Source organism: Excalfactoria chinensis, chromosome 2 (genome assembly GCF_039878825.1).
Source record: "Excalfactoria chinensis isolate bCotChi1 chromosome 2, bCotChi1.hap2, whole genome shotgun sequence".
Classification (NCBI taxonomy): Eukaryota; Metazoa; Chordata; class Aves; order Galliformes; family Phasianidae; genus Excalfactoria; species Excalfactoria chinensis.
Genome location: NC_092826.1, coordinates 113,636,878 through 113,650,042, shown reverse-complemented (window position 1 = coordinate 113,650,042; position 13,165 = coordinate 113,636,878). Strand labels below are relative to the sequence as shown.

Here is a 13,165-nt window from a genome sequence, read left to right as displayed (position 1 = left end):
AATGACTCCTAACTTTCCCTGTTTCTTCACCGTTAAGGGATTCATGATTATTTTCATGTTATCAGTTCCCAATGACATCTGTCCTGGGATCCTGCCCTGTCTGTGCCTCTCTGGAATTTGCACCTCCAAGAAGGCACAGACTCATGTCTGGCAATATTCTCAAGGATGCACTGAGTCTACAAAATTTTTGTCTAGTTTGCAACACCAAATGGAAATGTTAGGATTTTGAAGACATATGCTCATCCCATAGAGGTCTCCAGCATTCTGCAGGGAGGCTTTTTGATGGAAATTTAACACTGCAAGCATTGGAATATCATACAGATATCACATACAGTCTTTGGGGCGTGCTTGGGATTTCCAGTTTCATCTGAGATATCCAATTATAAAGCAATTTCCTGGGGAAAATGTAGGATTTGACAGATCATTCTTCTGACTGAAAGTAGGAATAATCCTCATCATATCTGAGCCTGCACTACTGTCCCAGATGATGGATTTGTTCAAGTTAAATTTATATCACCTTTTCGAACACCTTTTCAATCATCTTCAATTAAACCCTTGAATAAGGAAGAACAAAGCATTTCCATTCTTCACAAATGTATCCTTAAACTACCTGGATGTTCTCTATCCCCTGGTACTGCTGATGCTTCTATGCCTCCAAAGCAGCACCAATGATCCCTAGAAATCTTCCTCCAAACAGTCTCGCTTTCATTTAGCAAAACATTCCCACTACTTTGGTTCCACTTTGATTGTGTTACTTCTGTATTTCTTCTGACATTTAAACAAGGCATTCACCCTTTACAAATCTGTGGAGAGACAACTCATTCAGCCCATAGAGTTACCTCTGTGTAACATGACATCTTCAGGACGGAGTTGAATATTTCCCTCTGTGCTCTGGGCACCTTCTGCTACTGAGTATCTCCAGCCTAACTCCAAGACCTCCCTCTGATCTGCTTTTTATTCTCAACAACAACATTGTTAATGGCTAGTTCACAAAGCTCAAATCACAAGAGATGACACGGCAGCTTTAGGATGATATCTCAAAACAAAATAAAAAGAAATAAAGAAAAAAAAAGCCTTCAAATCCAGTTGCTTTGGTTTTTGCTTACTTTTTTTTTTTTCGCTTGCTTCTTTTGAGGATTAAGGACTCTGCGTTCACTTTAAGCTCCGGGGAATCCACTTACAATTTCAAATGAAAGATAAGTGGTGAAGCCACTGAACGACTCTTGGTAACAGGGATTTAAGAGAAACACCTACCATTTTAAGTCTTGTGGTGAAATCCTGTGTGAGGGCAGTGCTACATCATTCCCTCTTTCTACAAGAAATCTCACAACATATTGAGCACAAAACTTCTCATCTACACGTTCTTTTTCCACATTCCCTGCTTATAGAAAGCATTTCTCCCTGCTACTCTACCACATTTCTCTTGCTGCCATGTGACCGGCTGTGTTCAGACCCAGCTCTGCTCACCAGTGTCAGCAGAACCTCTGTTAGCAGCAAGTGAACCCTGCCAAATGGCAGCTTCCATAGTGAGCCTGGAGTTGGGTAGTACCAGCCCCAAAGTGCAAAGCCAAGGAGAGCAGCAAGGTGCAGGTAGGTGTCCAGAGTTTACATCAATTCCCTTTCAACAGGATGGACTTCTGTGAAGCCACAGCTGGAATCCAAAGTTACCCTTCAGAGGCCCCTTGCTAATAAATCTCCTCCCGAAATCTCCCCCATGGTATACCTGGGTACAGTTGTGTTCAAGCCACAATGAAACATTCTAGAAAGTTTCAAGAAAATCCATTCTGCTGCTTTTGAGGAACAGAAAAGAAAAAATACTTTAACAGTGTAGAAAAAGTGAGCTAGTTTTCTTGTGTGTGTTTCAGAAGAGGCTGAACTTTAATGTGGACAAACATTAATCAGAATGCAGATCTACGACTTTGACCAAGAACATTTGAAGACTCTCGGATTATAAATGATAAAGTAGCCACCTGCAGTACTATGAAATTGCTAATCACACCCACTTAGGAGAAATATCTGAGAACAGTTGTTTACAGGAAGTCTTTACTTCTTGAAAAAGTCTTTGCTTTTTGAAAATACTTACTTTGACATTCACTATTCACCTAATTGGGCAGAGTCAAAAAGGGATTTTTAACCTTCACAGCACTTAATTAATAATTTTGATCCATCTAAATTAAGAATTGCTGAGTTCTAGTGTACACAAAGTTGACTTCTCCTGAGCACTTGTGACTAATGTAAGAGCTGTGGAAGCAGCACGAGGCATTTTCACCAGCAGGCAGCTCCATTGTGGCAAGAGGACCCCATCCAGAAGATGCAACAACCAAGATCGCAATGGGTTGCTGATCAGAACTTCTAAAATCTTACCTGAGCTGAAATACAGCTGCTATTCCCTAGATAAACCCTACTAGTACCAACACTTTGTCTTCTCACAGTGTAGGTACACTAGAATGAAACCCTCATGACTACAGGCTAAGCTAAACAAATTCATCTCTTTTGAGTGATATGCAGTAAAATGATACCAAAGAGCACACTATTACCAAAAGAAGATCAAGTGGTCATGCAATTACAGCTTGTACTGGTAATTCTGCTGAGACAAGAGTCAGCATACAGCTGTAGTTACACATTTTAGGATTAACTCTGTCCTCAGTCAGGGTAAGGAAGATCTTTGCTGTACTTTAACAGAGCAAAGTTTTTACTACTCTGTCATTTGCATGATGAATTACAAAACCTTCATCTTAGCACATGGAAGGCTTTCTGAAATGTTACATTATTAAACATGTTTTCACAAACAAATTCAATTTTTGAAATGTAAGTTTATCCATGATTTACACTAATTTAGATTTAGTGAGTTAGAAAGATTCACGTTATTATCTGCAAGAATGCATAAAGAACAGTGTGCCCTCAGTGTAAATGTTTTGCCTTTTTCCATGTGAATTCAAACAGGATTATCTTAACACTCTTTGCACATGATAATCTTTCATATCAAGGACAAAGGTAACACTACAATGTCACTTATCCAGCATGCTACCTTTTTATCGTACAGTACCCTGTTTCACTGAGTGGTGTTATGACACTAACATAAGTGCCACGATATGCCAAGATATGGCAAACTTCAAAAAATTCAAAAGACAACAAAGTCACTTTGCCTCCTCTACAAAAGACAGTGTTATGAATAGTCTGTACAAACAATGATTTGGGATTTTTAATTTAATTGTTATTTCTGATTTTTTCTCTCAAAGCAGAAGACTGATTTACAGCACAGTTGTGGTTTTTTTTTTATCTTCTTATTTGCTTTTTCAGTATCTTTCTATATACAGCTCTCCATTCATTAGCTTTTCAAAAGAAAACTGTTTGATTTAAGAATGTTTCAAGCTGTGGAGAATCTGTGTAAATATTCATTGAGAGTAAACAATGAAACTTGCCTTTCTATCCTGACAATGACCCACATGGAAGTAATGTGCTGCTCATTCTGTCCAAACTACTCTGACAGGGCACATTAGATGCAACTATTTCTTCTTAATCTCTTCTCATAGGTTTGAGATTTTTTTTTTAGCTGTTAAGGAACCTGTGGATTTTTATTTTTTTTTTTTCCAGTTGTAGTCCCTTCCTCTAGCTCTTCCAACTGCTAAATTTACTTTTTCTTGTTTCAGTGTTGTTGCTAAACATCTAAACAATTTCCTCATCATGTGTGTTCTTTTGGCTGTAGGACATTTATTATTATCCAAGCTTCATGTTGCATGGATAGCTCTTCATTCCTAGTGATTTTTATTTCCATATACATACATACAATGAACTAATTTTTGGAGAAATGAAATGAGCATCCTTCTGCACTGGTATTCCTCAGCTCAGTGGAAAGAACAGATGCACAATCTGATAAAGGCGCTGCTTTGCATTTTCCATAGCTATGAGGCTTTAGAATTATGAAGTAGACAGCATTTGCAATGGAATAAAGCCAACAAATATACATAAATAGAGTAAGGATTTCACCTGGCAAAGCCAACTCCTCTGCTGACTCCATTTGCGTCTCTTAATATTCTGGTGGAAATGACATGTCCAAAAGGTTTCAGCATGTTCTCCAGTTCCTGCTCATCCATGGAAACAGGTAAATTTGAGATGTATAGATTTGTGGGATCTTGCTCTTGTTGCTGTGACAAAATGAGAGAAACAGCCTCAGTTAGACTCAGCAGAATGGAATAGCTCATTGCTTCTGCAATGAGGACTACTCATAATAAGACCAAGCCAAAATAATTACAGCTGCACTAGAAGCGAAGCTGGGCAGTCTGTTTACGATGACAACAATTTTTGCCAAATTTCTGCAAACTCATGCATGTGCTTAACTTTGTGCGTGACTGCTCTTACTGAACTTGGTGACACTACTCATTCATAGAAAATTATTCTCATGCACAAATATTCTTGGGTTTGTGTTCTAACTTAACAAACATTCTGAAGAAAACATCATTTTCATAAATGTGCTCACTGTTAACATGAATAAATAAAACCCGACACATGTTTTCAGCAGATGTGCTTTCCAGCCTGCAGACTTCCCACCCAACCTGTCCATCATCAGTAAGGTTGGCTGAAAACACAGAATGTTTTCCACAGTATCTTTTCCTTCTTTTTGTCCCCATCGGAAGTGGTAGGTGATACTCAGCAGACCTCAAAGGCATGACATCTTAATTTTAGTTAGTGATTAATAAACAAAAACATAAGATACAATCCTGATGCTATGCAGCAAGCCAGGCAATACATTACTGACCAACATCTTCAGAGAAAGGTTTAATTTTTTTTATTTCAAGTTTCAGTGGGCAGAAAAAATTTCTTCTCTTTCAACCATGAGATGCATATGACAATAGTATTTCCTATATATATATATACAAATATTCTTTTTTTTTTCTTTTTCCATAGGAGGTGTCCTAAAGTGGGCTAAACAATCTTGTGGCAGCACTACAGCTTACACTGAGGAAATTACACACAGTCCTGAAGCCATCTGCCCCAGGTCAACTACACTGGCTTCAAATTACACCCCATTAAAAGCAGTGCCGATGTATCTTGTCAAACAACGAATCACAGGTTGTGTTTCTGGAAGATGTATGAAGACAGAACAGAACCAAGATGTCTGCCCTCTCCCCGCCTTACACACTCAAGGCTTTGCAAAGAGAAGCAGAAATCTGAGTTTCAAGCTGGGATTCACACAGCCATCATTTCACGGATGACTAAACACAGTCCGGGTTAATGAAAATCCAAAGCCAAAGAAAGTATTCAACTTCACCTATGCAAAGTGCAAGGGATATTTTAGGCCTTTCGGATGAGAAGAAAAGCTGCAAATGCGCATGCCAGAGGGCCCAAAACCAGGATGCTTGTAGGACTTTTTTTACTGTATGATTTCCTGATCTAAGAGCTGTAAATTCTTGTCTTTGGACGCTGCTTAATATCCACTGCATTCTACCTTTGCATCACCAGATCCATTACTCATAAAACCACCCATTACCGTGCAGGTTGAACCCACTACTGTTTTACAAAGCAGAAACAAAAGAACAAAGTAGGCACATTTTCAAGGTACTTTCCATAAAGCCATACTCATTACTACCATGTCTTACGATGAGGGGCAGAGGTGAAGTAAAAAAAAAACACACACACAGGCAATGAACACAAATTGAGCTGAAGTCACACAAAAAAATCTAGAAAAACATGATTTCCATTTTCCAGTCCTCTCCCCATGCAGCCACTTCCTTTTCTTTTTCACTGCAATTTACATGCATACATGTCAGAAAGCAAGTCCCTCTTCAATCATGGGAGGATTTGAGAGATATCAGAACAGGTACAGTACTGACAATGCAAGGCTAATCGTGCAAATAGTCCTGGGGAAAGGAAGGTAAGAAAAGAGCTTCAGCTTATACTTTTAGCTTTGGAAGGGGAAAAAAACAAAACAGAACAAAACAAAACAAAATCCCCCAAACCGAAATGTTTTCTTTTTCCCTCTTTTATTTTTATTTATTTATTTATTTTTTCATCCTTCTCCGTTTCTGTGTGCCAACTATTTTAAGATTTATTGCTTGTTACTTTGTTTTCCCTGCACAAGCCACAAGAGGGAAAATAAAAGGAAAGATATAGCAGATTAGGAAGAGTCTTCATTGTTACTAAACGCTTTGAAAATGTGAGCAATGGAGGCAACTGAAGCAGAGGCACTGTGGAAGCAAATCAAAGCAGCATGGCTTGCAATTCCAATAGGTGTAGTTTTTCAGAGATGATCACAATATTATGCAAACCTGTACCAGTTGATAGGTTAAGGGCTTTGATTCATCGACCAATCAGTGCTCAGGGACTAACATCCCTTGTCAATATTAAGAAAAACCCAGCAGTATTATGTAGATGAGATCACCATAGCCAAAGGAAAGACTGAAATGGAAAAGGCAGCGTTACGCCTCAGAAGCTGAACAACATCCTTTACTTTCACTGAAGCAATTCATTCCACCGGAATATTAAAATGAGAACTTTTCTTTCGACTACTCAGTTTTCAAGCTGTGGCAAACAAATAAAATAAGTAAGAGCTGCCGCCAACATGTCTCACTTCTGGAGTAAGAACACAAAAGCCTTTTAACTGTGTTAGAGATTAAATGCTGTTGTTTTAAATATCCATGGAAAGTTTAGCTACACTTTGAGGATGAATGAAAGGCTAGCAGGGTGTAGTCACTCTCTTACAAGGATTTACCAGTCCTATCTTTTATCAATGTAATAAACAAGAGCCACAAGCAGAGAGACAGATGAGGCCACTCAAGCTACCTCCACAATACCGCAATATTTTCAAAGAAAGGGGGGAAAAATCCACGTTATTTTTTCTCACTATACAAATATAACATTTAGAGAAATACTCCTTTCTTTTGCAGAGAAATATAACCCCAAAGAAACCATATCTTACACCACAAACTGAAACAAGACAGAAAGCCTTCCCTAGGCGATGAAGCCCAGTAAAGCGCTTTATGTGTGGAGCTAAGTATACGTTACATGAGTGGTACAGGATTGCCTGTTTACAGTGTGGCTGCAGAGTTTCTCAAGTTGAAAGGCAGGCATCCTACTGTTCCAAGTGTGCTTACTGGCTGACAAGATGAGCCTAACCAGAAACGTGAATGTAAGCACCCCACAAACTACCCTCCTTTCATCATCTGAGTTAGGCTTCAGTCAGGTTTCTGTCTACAGTAAAGGCCCACATCCCAGGGCTGCAGGATGGGTGGGCACTGTTGTGTCTAAACCAACTCATCATGGCCAAAGCTCTCCCTGTTACATTTAGCTTGTTCTATGACTTTTCACCAGATGTTAAAGAATGCCTCCTTCTACTTCGGGTTGCTAAACTCCTGTTTATTATTGTGTCCAATCCCAAACTGACCAGCCATCAGTATCAGATCTGTTCTCAAGTGAGAGAGCTGAGGCAGAAGTTCACCATCACTGCAGATCTACATCTTATGCCTCCTATATTTCAGACAGGAGAGCAAGGCTGGGCAGCAGAGAGCCATATGTCCCATAGACACCTCCAACTGTCTCGGACACCCCACATTTGCCACAGTGGGGCAATAAGCAAAGTGCAGTAGAGTCCCTGCTGCCACTGGGGTTTTGCAGTCCCTGCCCCTCTCCACCAGGACACCAGGCTTACCTCCAGGTGACAAGAGGAATCAGAGGAAGCAGAAACACAACTTGTAGATCCCTTCCAATCTAAGCCATTCTACAATTCTGCAATTCTTGTTTTCCTAGATCTCATGCATGAAACACTGCTATTTAACATGTGCAAAGCCAGGCCAAACTGCTGCTTTGAAGGGAAGGGGAAGGCAGCTCTGGAACCTGCTGCATGTGCCAGCTGCAAGGATATCATTTTTAACGCATGTAAACTTGCAAGAGCAGTCTCAAGGCACCATTAGAATTCTGCTTCCAGCCATTCTCACTGAAGTTCATCTTTCTTAGAATCTTCCATTTAAGAGCTCAAGGAGTGCCACACTTCCCAAGGACAGCTTGCACTTGGACTGAAACCCCACAAAAATGGGGTAAATCGATCCCAGCAGCCCCAGCCCTTTGAAATCTGGACTTGGCCTCACAACGCAGACCAAGATCTTTCAGGGTCCTGGCACATGCCAGTCTGTGTGCCTCAAAATAGGTCATCAAGGAAAAAAAAAAAAAAGAAAAAAAAAAGAAATGAAGCCAATTAAAGCTTCTCTCTAGCCAACTGCAGAGGTCTTTGCAACTCCCTTTGCTCCCATCCCAGCCTGTTTCAACTGTCTTCCCTGCCCAAATACTGCAGCTGCTCTAGAATGTTAGCTTCAGGGACACTAACTGCAAACACACAAAGCTAGGCCATTCTGGCTGAGGGTATGCATGTTAGGAACTCCAAAACTAGCCAAAAACACAGATAGGAAGGTTTAAAAGTGTGAGCACTGCAAACAAACAGAAGGTTAAACCCGAGTTTTTGACTAAGTCCCAGCATCAGAGCATTCCCAGCATTCAGCAGCAGGCATCTTGCTGCAAGGCTCTGAAGTTCAGCAGTTAGGAACAGTTGTACTGGGGAAGCAGCCAGAAACTTCGTCTCTGCCTTTCAGCAAGAACTAAGTCAGTCACTCAGCTCCCAAGACTTGTGCCAAAGAAACAGAAGAAGTTTATAACGCAGAGGATTTGAAACATACTACACCAACAGCATATGAAACATACAAAACACAGCAGAGGGTGTGCTGGAGTTCCCAGTTGCCATTTCCTCCCAGATACTCCTTCAAGAAAGGACAATGCTCAGATGGGATTTTCCCTCCCATCCTGAGATAATCTTTGGAAGCAGTGCATGAAAAGCTGAAGGAAGAGTTTCAGCTGGTGTGAGGAGAGGCTAAGCCTCTTTATGTAGGACATTCAGTAATGCATTCTTTAAAGACAAGTGTAGGGAGGGGCTGGCAGCTTTTGGCTACATTATTTTTTCCCTAAGGAACCGAAGCCTCTGGTAATCTCAGTGGATACAGAAAACAAGAACGGTTTATTCAGGAACCCCATGTACTAATTCTTTTAATTCATCCCAAGTTACTTCTCCTTGGTGCAGCTTGCTCTAGGAAGTTAAACACTGATTATTAGTTCAAACGATTCCTTTTCTATCTCCCAAAATAACTCCAGGGAACTTATAAGAAGATAGCTTTGTTTTTTGGATGTATGAAAGATCCTTAAGTCTTCTTTGTAAAAACGTACTCAGTATTTATATTCACAGGTTGCATGTTTTTCTTGTCTCTACTAAATTGAGACATCATCACATTAATATTGATGCAGATCAATATTACAGATTATTTTAGAAGCATGGTCACATCTTTATGAACATTTTATACCCGAGTTCAAATCACTCCTAATTCATACTTCCCTCACACTAATTCATCTCTTCATTATGGACAGCTCTCAGATCTTCAGGCTACGCATGCCACTTCTCTCCTTTATAGACCTGCACTGAACTTCCGTCTAGCACTGAATATAAAAACACTTACACCCTTTATGTCATCTATATGGAACTACTTATACAAAACCAGACCACTTACGTGCAAACATTTATATGTCATTTTGAAAAATTTCCTGTGTTTGCATTTTGAAAACTGTAGTTACATTCGTAGCATTGGTCTCATACTGAATTTATGACATTGGTTCTTAGCTGGGGGTTCTATGTAAGCAACTGAGCTTAAATGTAATTCAGAAGAAACACGTAATATCTCCTCTCAGGTGATTCACATTCAATATCTCTTCTTATTGTCATATATATAGTCATAAAGACTATATATATATATATATATATGTATTATAGCTCATGAGAATTTACCAGAACACCTGTAATAGAAATTTCCTTGAAAGCTGATTTGATATGCATTTTCCTGGGTTTATGCATAAAAAACAATGAATTAAAAGATGTTTCCCCCCCCAGTTTTCTGGGTTTCTACTATTTATTCCTTAAAGTTAATATAGCATCTTTTTGTTTGTATGTAAATGACGCCTGGCTTTCAAGCAGAGCATTTACTACTGAATCTATAATTTAGGTGTCTAACTACAGATCTAGCACTTAATGTCTGCAAGCAACATTTAGCCAAGTTCTCTCTTCCTTGACTTAGTCAAGCATGACAGAATTCTCCTAACTTAGTTATCTTAGATAGGATGAATGTCAGCTGCTGAAGTGAGAGTTAAGGGAAGGTTGCTCCAATTGAACCCCTTTGAAATGCTGTCAGGAAGCCCAGTGGGGCTGGGAGGGAGTGCTGGACATGGATATCCTTCCAGTGTCTGTCCATGTGCCTTCTGTGAGGCCATTATTGCAGTGACACAAGGTGTATAGGACTCCAGTGCAAGCTGCCAGGTTTTCCTTCCACTTTTTATTGGCTTATTTGCTTTCCTTTGTGCTGGCACATTTTCAGCAGTGGAGGCAGCTAAATCAATGGCCAGTTAGCTATTGATCCCTCACTGGTTACGCACACATAGTGTGCAGTATAACAAAAGGCTTGCAGGACTGTGGAGAGAACCTAAAATTTACATGGATTTTATTAGCACTCTAAGTACTAATAATCCAGTGGACACAGAAGAAGGAAGTGGGTAAAAGTGGTGCAGGCCTTATTCTCAATAGTCCTTCCAAAGATCTTTGCATGTGGCCCTGCCTCAATCACCAGCTACCTCATCAGCTGAGACTGTGTCTAAATATGAGAAGTTTCAAAGGGAAAGTACTGCAGAGCAGAACACATGGGGTATTCAGAGGTTTATTTTCACTTAGGGACCTTCAAAAGAATGGGGATGTTGTCTGATGGCCCTTCCATGGCTCTAATACCTCAAGATATTTAACGTTCTGGGATGTTAAATGTCTTTTCAACCCTGCCACATCTGCTTCATGGTAGTCACTGTGCGTTTTAAGATCGAGCGCTGACAACAAGCTTAATAAATTTCTTCTGTACTCAGCCCTAACCAACTTTCACATTGCCACGCTTTAAAATTTATTAGCCACTTCGTTGTTTCACAGTGCTGCAGGACAATAGCCCTCAGCAGCCTCAGCATAATTATGCAACTATTGTACAGCAATAATTAAGGCCAATCCATCAAGCATTATAAATATATCTAAAACGAAAACTGCAGCGTACATTTTCTGCATAAGCTTGATTGTCAACAAGTCAAGCCAACAGCTTGTTGACAATACAGGGATGCTTTCTGAAAAGACAGTGGTTCCGCACATGAACACATTTGTAAGTGCTATTCTGAAGAAAACCATGTTCCCAGTGATTTACAGAAGTATTTCATTCTTATTTGCATAAGTAAATTTGAGCACGTCTGAGCTTTACAATGACCAAAGAAAAGAATTTCTGCCACAAGGCCCATTATGTGCGAACATTTAATCAGAAAAGAGAGCTGTACTCAGGCAGATGGGCTTAACTGTGCCATAGCTGAAATGCTCTGTGTAGTTGCTTTTCAAACAAGGTATAGGTTAACATTTGCTCTACTAAATTTTGTCAGAAAATTGCAAACAAGCAAATTCCTAAAAACCATGACCTATGAAGAGAAAAAGAACACGTATTGTAGGAAATTATTTGCTACAAATACCTGTATCAGCTCCACAGCAAAGCATTACAAGTACTGTTTTAATTAAAAACATGAACTTTAAAAAGAGTTCACCATTTATATATGCTCAGGATTTCTTCTCACTGTGCAAACTATCAGAGTGCTGTGCAGCGCTCTGTAAGCCGGCATCAGCTTTCTCTTAATTAAGTTTGTTCATGGGCAGCACAGCATTTGCTAAAACTAAATATTGCTGGAACCAAATTGTTATTGGTCTGTCCACCACAGAGCTGCTGCAGAACTTTCCATCACGCATTTTATCTGCCAACACTGATTTGATTTGCCCTTCATCTTGGGAAGCACATATGGACCTGAGTCGCTATGGTTTCCGTCTTCAGAGCACTGCATAAGATACATGGTACCTTCTTTTATTTGCACAAAATGCAATCCTAACCAGAACTATCAGAGACTGATATAAAAACCCATTTCTCATACTTGTGCCATTATGAAGTGAGATTTTTATAGCTCTTTACTTTTTAGTTTTCTTTGAAACAAATTTGCACAGTTTCCACCTTGTACAGTGCACTGAAGCCAGAAAGACCACTCAACCTCTGCTAAAGTCATTGCATCACTCAAGCTCCAAAGGCGTTCAGTTGCCTCCTCATTCTCTTTTGTATGGTTTCAATAACAACACTGCTGTTTAAATTTCTGGTAAGTGAGAATCAGTTCATTACCCCAGATTACCTTGTCTGTCTATAACAATTTTGAACAATGCTACGTAATCACTGTGCCATGAACCCCAAATTAGAAACTCACTGATGACCTCTGGAAGCAAAAGACCAATTTGCCAAATGAGCTGCAGTCTAAGCTTAGCACCTTACCTATTTATTTTGTTTTGTCACTGACTCGGTCCTAGTGAACTTAAGACATGATGCCTTACTGAAAGTTAGACAATATTGCATTGAGTGTGTTTATTTGCCTTGTACTGCGCTGGGTTAATAACACACTCACTGATTGATGTATATTTTCCAGGACTTTCTTACTGATATTTAGACAGGTGTCAAATCCTTTGTCCCTTCACAGAGTCAACAAATCTTGCAATTTAACTCCTACTATTCACATTCTCACATACGTGTATTTTACATAATGTTGTCCCACAGAAAAGATGCATTTGTTTGTGTGTGTATATACTTACATAAAGAAAGAATGAAAAGGTCACAAGAGAGATTATTTGGTTTACAGAGGACACAGCATGCAATCAGAGAATAGTATAAACCTTTCATTATCGATAAATGAGGAAGGAAAGCTAATTGTAGCTCGAAGGCCATATACACTAATAAATAAATAATAAAATTAAACCTAGAGCTTAACTTCAAGTGCTGTTAAAAAGATCTTAAAACTATGCACAAACCAAATCCAACTACCATGAATTACTGTGATTATTTGGTATTTTGAAGGACACAATATGCACAAATCTGAGCTGCTTAATAGCCCTACTTACTTGAGTTACTAAAAAAATAAATCTGTAATGCAAGGGATACCAATTGAAATGCAGATTTTTCATGTAGAAATTTTCAGTGCAAAAGAGTCCAATCATATTTACATTTAAAAAGGAAAATCACAATTATTTTTGTTCTTCTTA

General features: G+C 39.3%; 1 protein-coding gene across 4 annotated transcripts in view; it reads right to left on the bottom strand.

The window, feature by feature from the left end:
* RBMS3 (RNA binding motif single stranded interacting protein 3) overlaps positions 1-13,165 on the bottom strand; it is a 678,871-nt gene that overhangs the window by 140,078 nt on the left and 525,628 nt on the right. For all 4 annotated transcript variants that reach the window (XM_072330500.1, XM_072330497.1, XM_072330498.1 and 1 more), the window contains one exon: positions 3,988-4,145. In XM_072330500.1, coding sequence (XP_072186601.1) covers positions 3,988-4,145 — 158 coding nt within the window. The remainder of the gene's footprint in view (positions 1-3,987; positions 4,146-13,165) is intronic.